The sequence below is a fragment of a genome, unplaced genomic scaffold (assembly GCF_019419815.1).
Source record: "Pyrus x bretschneideri cultivar Hongxiangsu unplaced genomic scaffold, Pyrus_bretschneideri_v1 Contig37, whole genome shotgun sequence".
Taxonomy (NCBI): domain Eukaryota; kingdom Viridiplantae; phylum Streptophyta; class Magnoliopsida; order Rosales; family Rosaceae; genus Pyrus; species Pyrus x bretschneideri.
In genome coordinates, this window is record NW_025999690.1 from 4,198,266 (window position 1) to 4,212,833 (window position 14,568).

At 38.2% G+C, this 14,568-nt stretch overlaps 2 protein-coding genes across 6 annotated transcripts; one reads left to right on the plus strand and one right to left on the minus strand.

Annotated features, from left to right (window-relative positions):
• Positions 1-235: 235 nt before the first annotated feature.
• LOC103941172 (embryonic polyadenylate-binding protein 2) lies at positions 236-5,169 on the minus strand. Of its 5 annotated transcripts, none has more exons than XM_048564010.1 (7): positions 4,909-5,168; positions 4,079-4,179; positions 3,801-3,975; positions 3,621-3,719; positions 3,312-3,411; positions 2,431-3,133; positions 1,555-2,269 (listed from the first exon to the last, which is right to left on the minus strand). In XM_048564010.1, exons 1-6 carry the CDS (start codon positions 5,038-5,040, stop codon positions 2,796-2,798), a joined length of 945 nt encoding a protein of 314 aa, XP_048419967.1. In that variant the 5' UTR covers positions 5,041-5,168; the 3' UTR covers positions 1,555-2,269; positions 2,431-2,795. The 5 variants fall into 5 exon arrangements, with proteins under 5 accessions (XP_009349637.2, XP_048419967.1, XP_048419966.1 ...); XM_048564009.1 differs by having other exon boundaries at positions 3,498-3,719; XM_009351362.2 differs by lacking the exons at positions 3,312-3,411; positions 3,621-3,719; positions 3,801-3,975; positions 4,079-4,179; positions 4,909-5,168 and adding exons at positions 236-845; positions 1,251-1,338; positions 1,445-1,551 and having other exon boundaries at positions 2,208-2,269; positions 2,431-2,530; positions 2,618-2,961.
• Positions 5,170-12,757: 7,588 nt separating this feature from the next.
• LOC103941180 (UDP-glycosyltransferase 90A1-like) lies at positions 12,758-14,273 on the plus strand. Its single transcript, XM_048592147.1, has 2 exons — positions 12,758-13,240; positions 13,284-14,273. Exons 1-2 carry the CDS (start codon positions 12,818-12,820, stop codon positions 14,271-14,273), a joined length of 1,413 nt encoding a protein of 470 aa, XP_048448104.1. The 5' UTR covers positions 12,758-12,817.
• Positions 14,274-14,568: the final 295 nt, after the last annotated feature.

The following is a 14,568-nucleotide window of genomic DNA, read 5'->3' on the forward strand; positions in this document are numbered from 1 at the left end:
TTGATTCGGAAACTTCTCCTTGTAGCTACATGTTTTCGTCAAGTTAAAAAAAAAGGCTTGTGCCGCTTATGTTTGTTACTGAATTACCAGTCCAAAGTCCAAACCGTAACATTAGAAATGGTGACGAACCCTTTGACATCACATTCTAAGCTGACCTCAACCCAATAATTCCGAAGTACGACGAGCACCTGCAATTACAGCTAAATTCTGTCAATGCTATGAACAGAAGTTTACATTCTCGTAGCAAAACCGCCAATCTGATATTCCGTAATTTTACCTGCGAAGTGATTGCGGAAGTGAAACTGTCAAATCACTCTTTACAAACCAACACAAGTGCACTTTCAGGCTATGCTGCTGCGAAAACTATATACATCCTAAATGAGATTCTATGATCTTCCAGAGGAACAACACGGATGCTATACGTGGAATTAGAACGGAGGTTACCCAGCTGATTCCGCCAGAAAACAAAATAGAAAACAGCCTTCAACAGTTTAGAAGTAGATTTCATAGATCAACCTAACATCCTCATAACTCGCGGATCCCCAGTACGGTGTTAGATAGGATTTATTTAGTTCCGTCAACTATACGCCATTTCAATGCTGATTCTAAGAATTAAGTGCCTGCAGTTGCAGTGGGCTCTGTTGATGAAGCATTCCCTTGGCTGCTGCTGATGGTTCTGATGGATCAGTGCTAGGCTCTCTCCGCCACTGTAGACTAGAGCTCCCAAAACGTGGAGTTTTGGGGATAGTGTTTTTGTTGCCATCTGGTACATGTGCGTGGAAAGTCTCTGCAGAAATCTGGTTTGGGGCTGATGCCGCAGAAGCTGCTTCTCGTATCCTTAGAACCTATACAAAATGTACACAAGTCAAAAGTTGGAAAACAAAGGCCAAATTTAAATTATAGTCCCTAGAATATGTCAGTCTCCAAAGGTGAATCTCAAATTTACGATCCTTGTGTGCATTTGTGAAATATAAGAGACGCACATAGAAACTTGTGCAGCCCAACAAGCTCAATAGTATCAAACCATTCAATTTATAATATTTTTCCCAACTTGGTTCGTCTTCAGTCATGGAAGGAAAATAAGGGCAATTATGTAGCATTTTCAACGTGAATCCACTGCCTAATGAACATGGTAAAAGATATAACAGTAGAGTATCAGGTTTATTACACTCAACCAAGTCAATCTCCATACGGCCTTCATTTTTTATTTTTTTTGTTTGTTTTTTGTTTCACACTTATTGTTTGCTCACCTTCACTATTCTTGAATAAAACATTGTCCCACTCAATGCCAAGGCTTTGTTAACAGATTCCTTGCTATCAAAGGTAACATAAGCAGACCTAAGAACAGAAATGTCAGAAACCGGTCCCGGACCTAAGATGAAACATACAAACAGAAATTGTACTCCTTAGATCATAATAGAGCAGATGACGAAATAAGCGTTACCCTTGTGGTTTAGCAGTTACTATGTCTGTCAGAATCACCACATTGAAAACCCCTCCACACTTGGCAAAGAACGATGACAAAGCTTCTCTAGTAGCTGAAAAATGTACCTGTTTTTTTTTTTTTTTTTTCAAACAGTATATGGTATGCTTATGAGATATTTTACATAAATGCAGAATTGCAGATACAACAATTAAATTAATAAAAATAAGGAGGAATAGTAGCAATCTCCATGGAAATTAACCACACACAATTTGCACTTTATTTAAACAAATGTGCGTACAAGTTGCAATCCTCAAGTACTAGTTAGCTTAACTAAGAGGTGAACAGAAAGCGAGCCTAAATTACTAGATGTGAAAGAATACTGCCTCCAAATACCAATGTCAGTTAAAATACAGACTTGAAATTTGTAACAACATTCGCAAAGATGACCTAACAATGTGTGTAATTAAAAATAACTTTAAGAAATATCATTATGTATTACTACAGCTAATTGTTATCATCTGGTAGAACAGAAGCTCTACAGTCTACGCTCTCAACAAGAGTCTGTTTCTATAACCATCTCAAAGGATTTCCACAGAGGCACACCCCTCTGGTTTCCATCTATTTATTATCAACTGTTTACCTAGAATTTCAATCCACTGAATACTTTCCCTTAGTGATTTCGTGTTCGCAAAGTCAGCCACTTCTCATCACACTACTGTGAACTTTAATATTTCACTAATAGAGTGAATAAAAGAAGGAATATTATACAGAAAGATCTTACATTTGTCACCAATACAGTCCTTGACTCAATCTCAGTGTTGTTCTCCGAATCCTTTAGTATATCTGTAAATGCATGCATTAGAACACATCCACCCAAAACCACCTTCCCCCACCCTCTACATTTGTGCACAGACATTTGTTTCTAGTTCAAAATTCAAAGCATTTATAAGTTGAAACAAATTTCATACTTCAGAAAATTGGTCCAAGTTATCTAGAGGCTTTACCAAATTTTGACAAACGATTGACTTTCACCACCTGCTTTGATTGAAGCTTTGACATTTCCATTTCAATTTGATGCAATCTTTCTTTTACTTCAAGCACTTCCTAGGAGAAAATCAGTGAAGGAGGGAAAACTAAGTTGATTCTTAAAATTACCAGACTTGAGGTTAAAGTCAATCTTAAAGGACATACTGATGCCAGTTTCTGAGTAGTCCTCGAACCATTTTTGGTCAACTTTGACTTCTTGAAATCCTGTGAGATATCTTTGTACTGAGGATCCATGTTTCTCTCATGCACCAAAGAAGCTGAACCAGTGCCAAGGCCTGCCCTGATTTCACCAAAGAGCCTCTTACGTCCAATATTGTTTGCACTACTGAGGTTCACCCATTGCACTACCACCATGGTCCAGTTTCCTAGTCTCAACAGGGTGCCTATAAGACCTCGTCCCACGAGCAGGAACTTCAGGATTACTCTTCAGAGGCATTAATGGGGGCTGGTTATGGACTCCTCCATCTTGTGTCTTATGGCCAACACCATAGAAATTAACATTCTTGTGCCCTACAAATATGTCCTCACATGGCTTGCCCAATCTATCCCAAACACTACCCCGAGGTTTTTTACTATGCACAAACCCTGTACCTATTAATCTTGGTGACAGTCTGCTTTCTAATGGGTTACTGCCACAGATCTCTTTAGGATAAGCACGTCCTGCAGGAAGAAAGCATAAAAAGAGTCCTCATTATTGACCCATGAGCAAACTAAATTTGTACGTCTGTAGAAAGGCAGCTAAAACAAATCAGTTTCACACAATCACATACAGGCACGTAATTATATATTTACATTTACAATTTTCTCAAACATGCATTGAGGTAATCGAACATGGTACCTGATATGACATATTGCGTATACCTTAGACTCTGCCTCTCTTTTCGGCAAATGTAAGAGCTCCTTAGGCAACTCACTTGATTCATGCTTGAGAATCTGCTCTACAATAAGATAATTCTGAACTTACAAAAAGAAAAATGCGTTTAAAAATCACTGTCAGCTGTATTAAACTGTTTAATAGGCCAACCTGGTTAATTTTATTTATACACCGAGTTCTTCTAACTAGCTCACAATTGGTATTATCAGTTGCAATAGGTCCTTTTAGAATTTCATTTCTGCATGCCCGTGACAATGTTTTCTTGGTATTCACCTCACTGAAAGGGACAGATTGAAAACCTTTGGCAAGTTTCACATCTTCACAAGAAACAGGATCACATGTTGACATATGGTAGGACTTGTCATCTTTCATCTGCCATGGGAAAGTTATATTACAAACTCCTCCTAACGCTCTATTATACATAAAGAAATAAATTCGGATAACTCATATTACCAAAAGTTCATCGGCATGTCTAGTAGAATGATTCTGGAATTCTGCACATCTGTCGGTGCTTGCACCCTTGCATCTCTTACTCTCTTGGTAACTAACAGTAGCAACTTCATCTGCATTCAATAAGCCGGTGTCTGCAGAAGATTGACCAGCATATTCCAACATAAGATTCCATAACCTACATTGGCAGAGCAAAGGGATTAGCATCGACTATTCAAAACTGAGTCAGCATGTAAAGAAGAAAATTGTAGCTAATCAGGAGAGTTTGATAGTCAGGGTACCAGGATACAAAATCTACAGTCACGTCGCCAAGAAACGCTTCTAAATCCTCTTTTGCCTGATATTGATGCTTTCCATTACAAACCAGCACTGTTATATATTCCTAAAGTAATGAACATATTACTCTCAGTAAAATTTGGAGTAAATTTAACCATGAAGCAGTGAAAACTTGTTAATGAGAACAGGGCAAATCACGCATGTGCGTTCAATGTAAAATTTCAAACACAAGATTAACAATAAAAAGAAACAAAAAAAGAAGTTAAAAGCAACTTGTCAATAATTAATGAAATTGACGAATCTTTCTTCTACTTTTCGTACATCAGTTCGCAATATAAGACCACTCATTTCTTGTTGTCCACTCAAATGCTTTCGATTATAGAAGATGTTAAGTAAGCTCTAGCCTCTTGCTCTATCTGATATTACACACTGATAACGTCTATAGAGACGCGCATGCAACTCTGAGACTATATGTTAAAAAATTGTGCATTAATTAGCAAGCAAACAACGAAATCATCGCGAAATGTAGCATGGATTGTTAATTTCATTGCCAACATTTTCTCAGCAACCAAACATACAGTTATTATTATGTTGATTAGGCAGCATATGAAACTTTCACTCTCATTCCACCGAAAGCAAAAGCATCACGAAACATAGCGTAAGCGTTAATTTCTCTGCCTACATTTTCTCAGCATCCAAACAACTAGTTACGAAAGAGAATCGCTAGTACATTTTCCCAAAAAAATCAATTCCTATCGTTAATTAGACTCGAAAAATGGAAATAAACAAAGGAAAATCAGAAATCGCAGGAACTGGAAGGGATGAGAAAAATTACAGCGAGGACGTCGTCTGTGTACTCGGAGAGAAATTGAGGAAGCTTGACGGCAATGGAGGATTTGAGCTTCCGAGCGAAAGGCGATTTCCTGTGGAGCTTGAAGGTCTTAGGGTTCGCCGAGAAAATATCCATCGGAGATTGTCGTAGTTCGGTTAGGATCGCTCTCGCTCTCTCTGATCAATAGTTTTGACAGCCCATATACCACTCGAGTAAGAAGGAGCCACTGAAGCATATTATACCAGAAAACTAATGAATGTGCTTGATTTCATAAAGGTTAATTTTTTTACAATAAAAATATGATTTTTCATTAAAATAAACAGTGACTTAAGTTTTTCGTTAAAATGTTCTGTTATACAAGCATTCCCAACATTTTGAAACGTCAAAACATTTTTTTCCTTTAGTGTTTTGGTTTTATAGGTTCATAGTGACGTTATCTTCACTATACTGAATTATTATTTTAAAAAAATTATTATACACTCCAAATTGGACGAGTTCAGGTCGAAAATTAAAGTACCATTACGGCCCTACCCCGATAACCATACCGAAAAATTCCCCAAGCACGTCTCCATCCCAGCTTGTTATCCCTCAACCCAACTCATTAAAAGACAAAACTCCATAAAACCACATCAGGATGCATATGCATAGTTCTACAATCTTGTTGCAGAATTGAACCTTCTTGTCGACACCTCTAATTCAGTGAACAAGGAAAAAGTTAACTCAAGAATTAAACTTGATTTTCTTAATTACTTTCTCCCTTCGTACACATTTCCTTTCGGGCTAACTACGTTTTATACCATTTAGGTTTGTGATGATTTTCAAACTAGTCTAAAAGGTTCTAATTTTCTCACATTGCACCATGAGGTTTTGAAATTATGCCATTTTACACATTTTATCTCTTTGAAGATCTAAACTTCTATTAAATTGATGAGTTGTCTGCGTCAATATGAGGTAAATGTGGCTTACACATAGCCCATATAATGATTTCAAGCTCATCATGTCATCAATTTATTGATAGATTAAATAATCAATTTGACCAAAAACATACATTGATACAATTGCGATACCTTGAAATGCAAAATAAGAAAATTAAAACTTCATGGGCCATTTTGAAAATCACCCCAAACTTAGAAGTATAAAATGGATTTAGCCCGCTACTTTGAATTTGGCGAGGGAAAATAGAAACAGTATAATAGTCATTGATTCCCTAACCAGATAGATATTTCTTAGTGGTAATCAGTAAGTGTTGTTTTGTTTCCGCAACATGCAAATTCGCATAAATTTATTTTAAGGTAAGTTACAACCTCGTACAATATTTTTAAAACATTTTAATTTCATACATTAGTTATTATTTCATTTTAATTTCATACATTAGTTATTATTTCATTTTAATTTCATACAATCGTTAAAAATTCTATTAAATTAACAGTTAAATGATGATGTGATAACAATGAGTCCCACATTTTTTCTTATGTGGCTGACAACTTCTGCCATGTGGCAGACAACTAAAAAAATATTTAACTAATAAAAAATAATTTTTTTGTATAATTAAAAACTTGAAAAATAGAAAGAAAAAATTAAAAAAATCCCTAAAACCTCTCCAGTTCCACGCCCTCTGTTCTCGCCCAGGACACCCCCGCCGTCGTCCTCTCCACTTGCGCCATTCTCTCGGACCCCACCACCGGATTCTCCCTCCGTAACACCTTATTCAAGAACTCTGTCCTCGATTAAAGCGTCGCCTACTTTCTCACGATCTTCTCCATTACTTCGTCTCCCTCCCCAATGACATCCTTTCCATCGGCCACCGCCTCGCACGGCACATTCGCCATCTCTCCCTCCTGATTCTCTCCGAGGTCCCAGCCTTTGCCAGAACATGTGGACGCTCTGCGACGCCGCCGCTTGCAAGCCCAAACCTCAAGCCTTCTTCTGCCATAGCTCGATTGTGAGAGGATCTGAGCTCTTCACCGCTTAAATACCCATATCAGGTGCTCTCTCCCATGGTGAATTAGATTGCCCATCTGGGTCTTCTCCGTCTCCCTTAAACCTGCAATTCCAACTCGTCCCAGTCCCATTTGGCTCCCTGTCCCACATGGGTCAAATTCATGGAGAATCGGGAAGGGGCTGCGATTTGGGTGGGGTGGGGTTGTGCTCAATTTCACCCCCAGATACCGCCACCTTCTTGGCCGACGCCCTGGCCCATCAATGTTCCGAGTATTCCCTCAGTAGCCGATCTACAACTTCTCCGATATGCTGCAGATGCACATCTACGAAACCTGCCCTCAGATTTTTTATTTATTTTTAAATAAAATATTAATTGTTAGTGGCACAAATTATCAGTACAAATGTGGAACTCATTGTTACCACGTCGTCGTAACTGCTAACTTAACAGAATTTTTAATGTTCGCATGAAATTGAAATGAAATGATAATTAATGTATGATATTGAAATGTTTTAAAGATATTATACGAGGTAGCAATTACACCTACACCTGATGGAGTACTTTATTTTATTTTTGTCACATTGCGGGGGATCAAACGCCTCTGAACTTATTGCAATTATATTTAAACTCCCCCACCACATTACCGTCACCCTAACGCTCGTGATGTATAGGGTTTGGTCCTCCTGGTGTCAGTATAAGAGAAAAATCCAATTCTACGTTGGGATAATGCAAAAGACGTTTATCGCCCGATAAGGGGTGTTGTTTGTGCAGAAGACGTTTATCACCCGATACGACATGTTGTTTGTGGATGGCTTGGTCCTGGTGGTGCAACCTGGTGCTCTTCAACTACATTCCGTCCATAGCAACCTGTAGATAATACCCAAATAATGCTCATTACGAAGATGACCAACATGAGCATCAAATCAATGTGTAGGACATTACAGTAATTAGAATGAAGCTGGGGGTGGGGGGGTGGGTGGGTAATTAACAAAAAATTGATATGGTCAATATATACATACCTGATGAGCTTAGAAGAATTAAAGCAATGCAAAAAAGACATCCAAAGTTGATGGAAGCCATACTGTAAGGGGCAGAACCAGAAAATTCTCGATGGTATATGAAATGATGAATCACCCTAGAGAATGTATGTATTTATATTTACACTTATAGGAATAAATGGAAATTATGTGTGTCCTACATCTGCTTAGTTCGCTACCGAATCCTAGCATCAAATTGAAATAGAAATCAATAAAATATGTTTCTTTTAATTGCTGTTTGTTGTCCCTTCGGGGACATCCGATAAAATTGGAATGACACAAGGAATTGCTGATTTGTTACTTTTATAGATCACCTAAATATGCTTAGTTGGGTGCTAAATCGTAGCACCAAATTGAAATAGAAATCAATAAAATAAGTTTCTTTTAATTGTTGATTTGTTGCTAATCGTAAAAGTTATTTTTTCTCAATACAATAATATGACATTGAGAAAATAGGATCACAGTCATTTGCATTTTTCATTTCTAGAAAATTTAGCAAATTTGCAATTCAACTTATTTTTTTTTCTCATTTTACTCAAATAATACAGTAAAATCTCTCTAAAGTTATAAAGTTGGGTCCAAATCAACCAATTTTATAACTTTAGAAATGACCAAAATAATGAATGATGGACAATCTCAATGATCATTTCTATTAATTTTCAATCTCAAGGATCAAAATGATGTGTTATGCAAATCTCAAGAACCATTTTGGTTAAAAAACCTATTTTAAATTGTTTTCCTGTAATCAAACATTTGATGAAATATGCAGGATTATATCTAGTAATTGTCAGATTAATTCTCGTATGAAATAAGTACAAATAGACACCTTGATTAATTGGCCTAACGATACTTGATAAAAGATGTCTCAAGTTGGACTTACATAGATGTGAAAAAAAATAACATATATGTTCACAGAGTCGTATGCTATGTTAAGTTGTGGTTTGTTGTACCATCTGATATAACTAGCACACCTCAACTTATTCAGGCATCTGGGTGCAACCTTGCAACTGCCCCCAATATTTCGTTGCGGTTGGGGAACAGTGCGCAATGACTATATGTATAGTCCCACCAAAACTAAACGTTCTTTCTGCTGCATGACCTGCACATTTAATATATATAAATGAAGAGGTAATTAGATTCAACCCCTCAAATTCTACATTTTTTAATTAAATATTGGTTGGTTTTTAATTTTTTATTAAAACGCTCTAAATTAAACCATGTTCTTTTCTTAATTTCCGACTCAATATTTTATATAAATTTAAACAAAATAAAAGTTGTATCATGATTAAAGCTGAGATCTAGAGTCCATAAATTAATGTGAATTGTTTTCCAGGACTTGAATTTTTTCTTTTTTAGAAACGTGAACTAAATCCATTTTATAGAAAAAGATCTAGTCCTTCTCCTGTTTTTTTCTTAAAATAAATGAGTCATTATTTCAGTAATTAATACTAGTTGTCTACACACTTTGTGTGTATAAACACATTTTTTTAGAAATGAGAAGGAGAGAGAGAAATTTTTTTTGGGGGGGGGGGGCGGAGTGTGAGGTTTTTGGTTTTTTTTTATATATAATAATTATTATTATTTTTAAATATTGGAGGTATTTTAACATCACATGTAGATAAGGCTTTCATAAAAAACAGTAAAATTTGGACCTGTGAAATTACATCATTGCCCATCATTTTTTTGTGTAATAGAAGACTAAGTAATATTTTTATCATCTTTTGATTAACAAAAAGAGTTTCATTAATTAATAGAGATATTAAAAATTGATAGAATATATTACCATCAAGTTTCTTTATTTCTTCCTTCTCCTCTATAAAAGTCACAACATCATATCCTCTAGCCGCTTTCCAAAAGTTACTTCAAAGAAGTAACCCAGAGTTATTTTTTCTATTATTGCAATAAATGTGTGTACAACAATGTCTATGTGGAGAGTGGAAATATTTTAGAACCGCTTCAATAACACCCTTGGAATATAACACAACTTTGTCAGCAAAATTTCTTTAGTTGAAGTTAGTAAAAAAAAAAAGCAAAATAATAATAAGAACATCGCTTTTTGTCTATCTATGTCCATGGAATGTTGTCTACGTTGTAACTACCCATCATTGTTTTCAAGTGAATTATGAAGAATGTAGCATCATAGCACTGTAATGCAACAACTACCATAGCTATGGGAGACACCACAAAACTACTATCTAAACTAACTTATGTTAATAGATCGCCTCCAAAAGGCCATTTCAAGAAGCACCCATTATGGGACCATTATTTTCTAGAGACAAAGTAAGGTTGATTGGAATATAGATACCTCAAAAGTCAAGTCAGGGACTCAACATCTCTTAGTAGAGCTGGATAAAACGGAACAGCGGTGCCACCATCACTCTGTTCCGGGGCAATAAGACCTGAACAAATGGAGTAATGGTGCCACCACCACTTTGTTGGTATGACCATGCTTGTTCCACAAGACACGGGACCTGATTTGGTTGTGGAATCAGCTAGATCCTTTATAAGTCTTGGAGTTCCTACAATCTCGGAATTGGCATGCACCACAAGTAACCACAACTCCTAAGAGGGTGCAGTTTCTACTTCTAGATCTCCTCCAGGATTCTCCCGATTTAGGACATTGATTTTATCCCAAAAAGGTCTCTCTCTTGGTTGGTAGAAATACACCAATCTAGGGTTTGTTTTTGGTAAAGCAATTTATGCACTCTAATTCTCTTGCCCACCACTTAAGTCTTATATTTGCTTACTAACTTGATTGTCGGAGAGCTTTTGGCTGCCACACCTTTCCCCGTCTTAGGCTTGCTCGCAGTTGCTTGCTTCTTCACATGTTACTCAGATTTGTGCATCTCCACCACTAACGGCGGTGCACGAATTTGGTTTCAACGCAATTAGTGTTTTCATTGAGAGTATGATTGCTGAAGAATTGGTGCATTGCCACCACCACAAGCATGACTGCTGAAGGAAGCTCTGTTAACTCCAATGTTAATCCCACCATGGGAGAACCTATTTTTTGATGCATCCGTTATCCCAAAGGTGGATAACCCGCTACTTACACCTCCACCACTTCTAGAGCAGGTAATTAACAGCCCACGGGAGACGACAACCACGCCTGGAAACAATAAAGGTCCGATCAACAGGCCCCCTCTTTCCATGGATGAGATTTGGGATACCTTAATGAATATTAACACCTCTATTGACAATGCTGCAAAAAAAAAACCAAATGGATGCTCGAGCTGAGAGCCACTACAACTTCGTGGACATCGAAAATCAAATGAAGAACTTGGAGAATTCGAGCTGGACTACACCTCAAACTGAGATTTCCGTTTTCGGTTACATAAGCATCATAACCTTTGAAGGGGAAATGATCGTATCAATCGCTGCTCTAACTCTAACAGACATCGCTTATCCAAGTAGACGTCGCTTCTAGAAGCAGGCTCTGAGCCCCATAAGACTCCCCTCAACTAGCACGTCACAATAACAGTGCCAACTTTCCAAGTTAAACTGTATCTGCTCGAAACCATCGCAAAGATATGGATGTCAAATTTATGTAAAATTTTGCAGAACGCAATTCTGAGCTACGTGGAGAACGTTATCATCATTTTACCACTCATAGAGCAAGCTGGAATATCTCTGCAGAATTCCTTAAGTTCTTCATCCAAACTCATATCAAATAACATACAACCAGCTGCAACAACTTATGAGTTTAGGATACATGCAGTTATGATCAAGTTAACGACTAATCTAAGGGTTCAACCGATTCAAGTCCGCTCCGATGAGCTAAAACAAGTCACCCGCAAAGCACTGCGTGAGAACTCCCAAATTGTCCTCCTCCACTACTAGCTTGTAATGGAAAAGATGAGTGTAGCGGAGAAGAGTGCTTCATTGGATGTGTGGGCACATGAGAATGATAGGATTAAGAACGAAGATATCCAAGGTAAAGTAAGAGTGGTCACAATTGAAGATAAAATAAGAGAAAATCGATTAAGGTGATTTGGGCATGTGAAGGAAGACTTGAAAAGATACTCTAAGAAAAGACATGGAGTACTTAGAGCTAGCAAAATACCTGGTGCAAAACCGCGTGCAGTGGTGTTCTATGATTCATATAGCCAACCCCACTTAATGAAATAAGATTTTTGTTGTTGATGTTGTTTGTTGTTGAGGTATAAGAGAAAGGGACTTACTTGAGATACCTAAGTGCTGTTAGAAAAGGTTTCGATACCAGAGTTTAGAAGTAATGAAACAACAAACACAAAATAAAAGCAATGTTTACGTGTATACAAAGAACACAACTCATATGACGTAGCATTCAACGCATTGTAATAAGGGTGAATGACATTGATGCATATGTCTCACTTCTCACATATGTATCAACAACAAAAAATACATGTTATGATTTAAGTGAAATTTGTAATGTTACGTGATCATGTTTTATAAAAAAAATTACTCAATAGAAGACGGAGAATCCTCATATTTTTACGCTCCTTTTTAAATTTTATTAACGAGCCATACATGATATAAATTAACTATCAATTTAGATGTATTTCCTGTACTTGGTTATAAAGAATTCAAGTTCAAATCTATGAAAATTCCATCAGTCGTTAAAATCCTCCGTATTTGTCATATTTCCTTCTTGTTTCATTATCTTCTGGTGCACTTAATCATGTGTATTCAGTCGTCCTTCCAATCACATTTGCAAAGAAAATCTACTCACTGGGCAAAGATAGGGCAAAATACAAAGAATTGAATATATAATCACAGATTAATTGTAAATACATTGAATAAAAAGGAGGCGCCTCACAAAATCTATGTATTTTGGAAAACCTATTAAACTCTACAAAATTCTATGAACAATGAACACATTTAAACTCTATAAAAAAAAAAAACCAACTCAAAATATTTTCCCACTCACTCGAATTCTGATAGTTGTAGTGAGATCATGGCTACTTCCTCACCCTCACCCTCGCCGCCGCCTCCACCACCACCGCACGTAGTTATATTCCCCTTCATGGCTCAAGGCCACACGATTCCATTGCTAGACATATCCAAGGAACTCTCAAACCGTGGCCTAAAAGTCACCATCGTCACCACCCCACTAAACGCACCGTTCATCCACTCCAAACTCTCAAACCACACGTCCATCACCGTCTCCGTTGTGCCGTTTCCATATGTCCCGGACCTTCCGGAGGGCTGTGAGAATACCGCCGACCTTCCTTCAATGGACTCGTGGGTTCCCTTCGTCACTGCCACCAAACAAATGAAGCCACAATTCGAAACCCTTCTGCATGATATGGTCGACTGGTGGTTCCCGGCCACTTTGTGTAATCTCAGACTTCTTCCTCGGTTGGACGTTGGACACGTGTCGATCATTCGACATTCCACGTGTTGTGTCACATGGAATGGGTGTACTGCCTATGCTTGTTCTTAAAACCGCTTCCGTGCACGTCCAATGCCAATACCAACGTCAACGCCAGAAGACCTTAGATTTGGAGTCAACAGATTTATTGCCAAATTTGGCACTTCCCTTCACGTTGGATATATCCGACTTACCTCCTCGATTCTCTGATCTGAATGACGCATTTGAACGCGTCATCTCAGAGGTCGAAGAGGTGGATAAGAATAGTTGGGGTGTGATTGTCAACAGCTTCCAAGAGCTTGAATGTGAGTACGTTGCTGCATTGGAAGGTTTGTACAAGCATGCCAAAGCATGGTGTGTGGGGCCGGTTCTACTCTATGAAGAGGACGATGGGTCCCGCAATGAGAGCGTATCGTGTCCGTACATCAAGTGGCTCGACGAGCAGGATGGATCCGGTGTGGCGATCTACGTGTCGTTTGGTACACAAGTGCGATTGTCGGATGATCAGATGAACGAGATCGCTTACGGGTTGGAGATGGCGGGGTATCGGTTTATATGGGCCGTTCGATCGAAGACGTGGAGGGCGGATGAAGGGTGGGAGACGAGGGTGGAAGGGAGAGGGTTTGTTGTACGTGATTGGGTGGACCAGCGGAGCATCCTAGCACATCCAACGGTGGGTGGGTTTTTGAGCCACTGTGGGTGGAACTCAGTGATGGAGAGCTTGTCAATGGGGGTCCCATTATTGGCTTGGCCAATGGGAGCAGAGCAGCCACTGAATGCCAAGTATGTTGCAGTGGGATTGAAGGCAGGGTTGATGGTTAAACGGGAGAAGATGAAGACCGTTGATCGCCATGTGATTTGTGAAGGAGTGAGGGAGTTGATGGGAGGTGAGAAAGGGAGGAGGGCTAGGGAAAGGGCAAGAGTATTGGGGAGGACGGCGAGGCGTGCCGTGGAGAAAGGTGGATCGTCGGATAAGAAATTGGATGAACTGATCAAATCCCTCATTGCCAATGCCAACCAAAAGGAAATAAAATTCTAAAATTTCTTGTGAAATTGGCCAAAATGATAGTCGATATTTTATTCAATAATTGAAATTTAATTTTTGATCATTTGCCTAATTTCACAAGTTTCTTTGACCTTGATATGACTTTTTTCCCCAATTGATCTAAGTTTTGCATTCAACACTCACTCGCGTAAACGGATAATTCAATTCTCCACCAGCATGCATAAACAAATCTCAACTGTTGGATGATACGAGATCAATCTATACACACAAAAATACGTTTGGTATCGAAGCACATCAGCACGTTGTCGTATTTCTGAACAAAATGTAG

Coding starts and splice junctions, on each gene's coding strand:
- LOC103941180 (XM_048592147.1), top strand. CDS start 12,818: ATGGCTACTTCCTCACCCTCACCCTCGCCGCCGCCTCCACCACCACCG. Junction 13,241..13,283: donor GGTTGGACGTTGGACACGTG/TCGATCATTCGA, acceptor CATGGAATGGGT/GTACTGCCTATGCTTGTTCT.
- LOC103941172 (XM_048564009.1), bottom strand. CDS start 5,040: ATGGATATTTTCTCGGCGAACCCTAAGACCTTCAAGCTCCACAGGAAA. Junction 4,180..4,908: donor ACACAGACGACGTCCTCGCT/GTAATTTTTCTC, acceptor TCATTACTTTAG/GAATATATAACAGTGCTGGT. Junction 3,720..3,800: donor GACATGCCGATGAACTTTTG/GTAATATGAGTT, acceptor TTCCCATGGCAG/ATGAAAGATGACAAGTCCTA.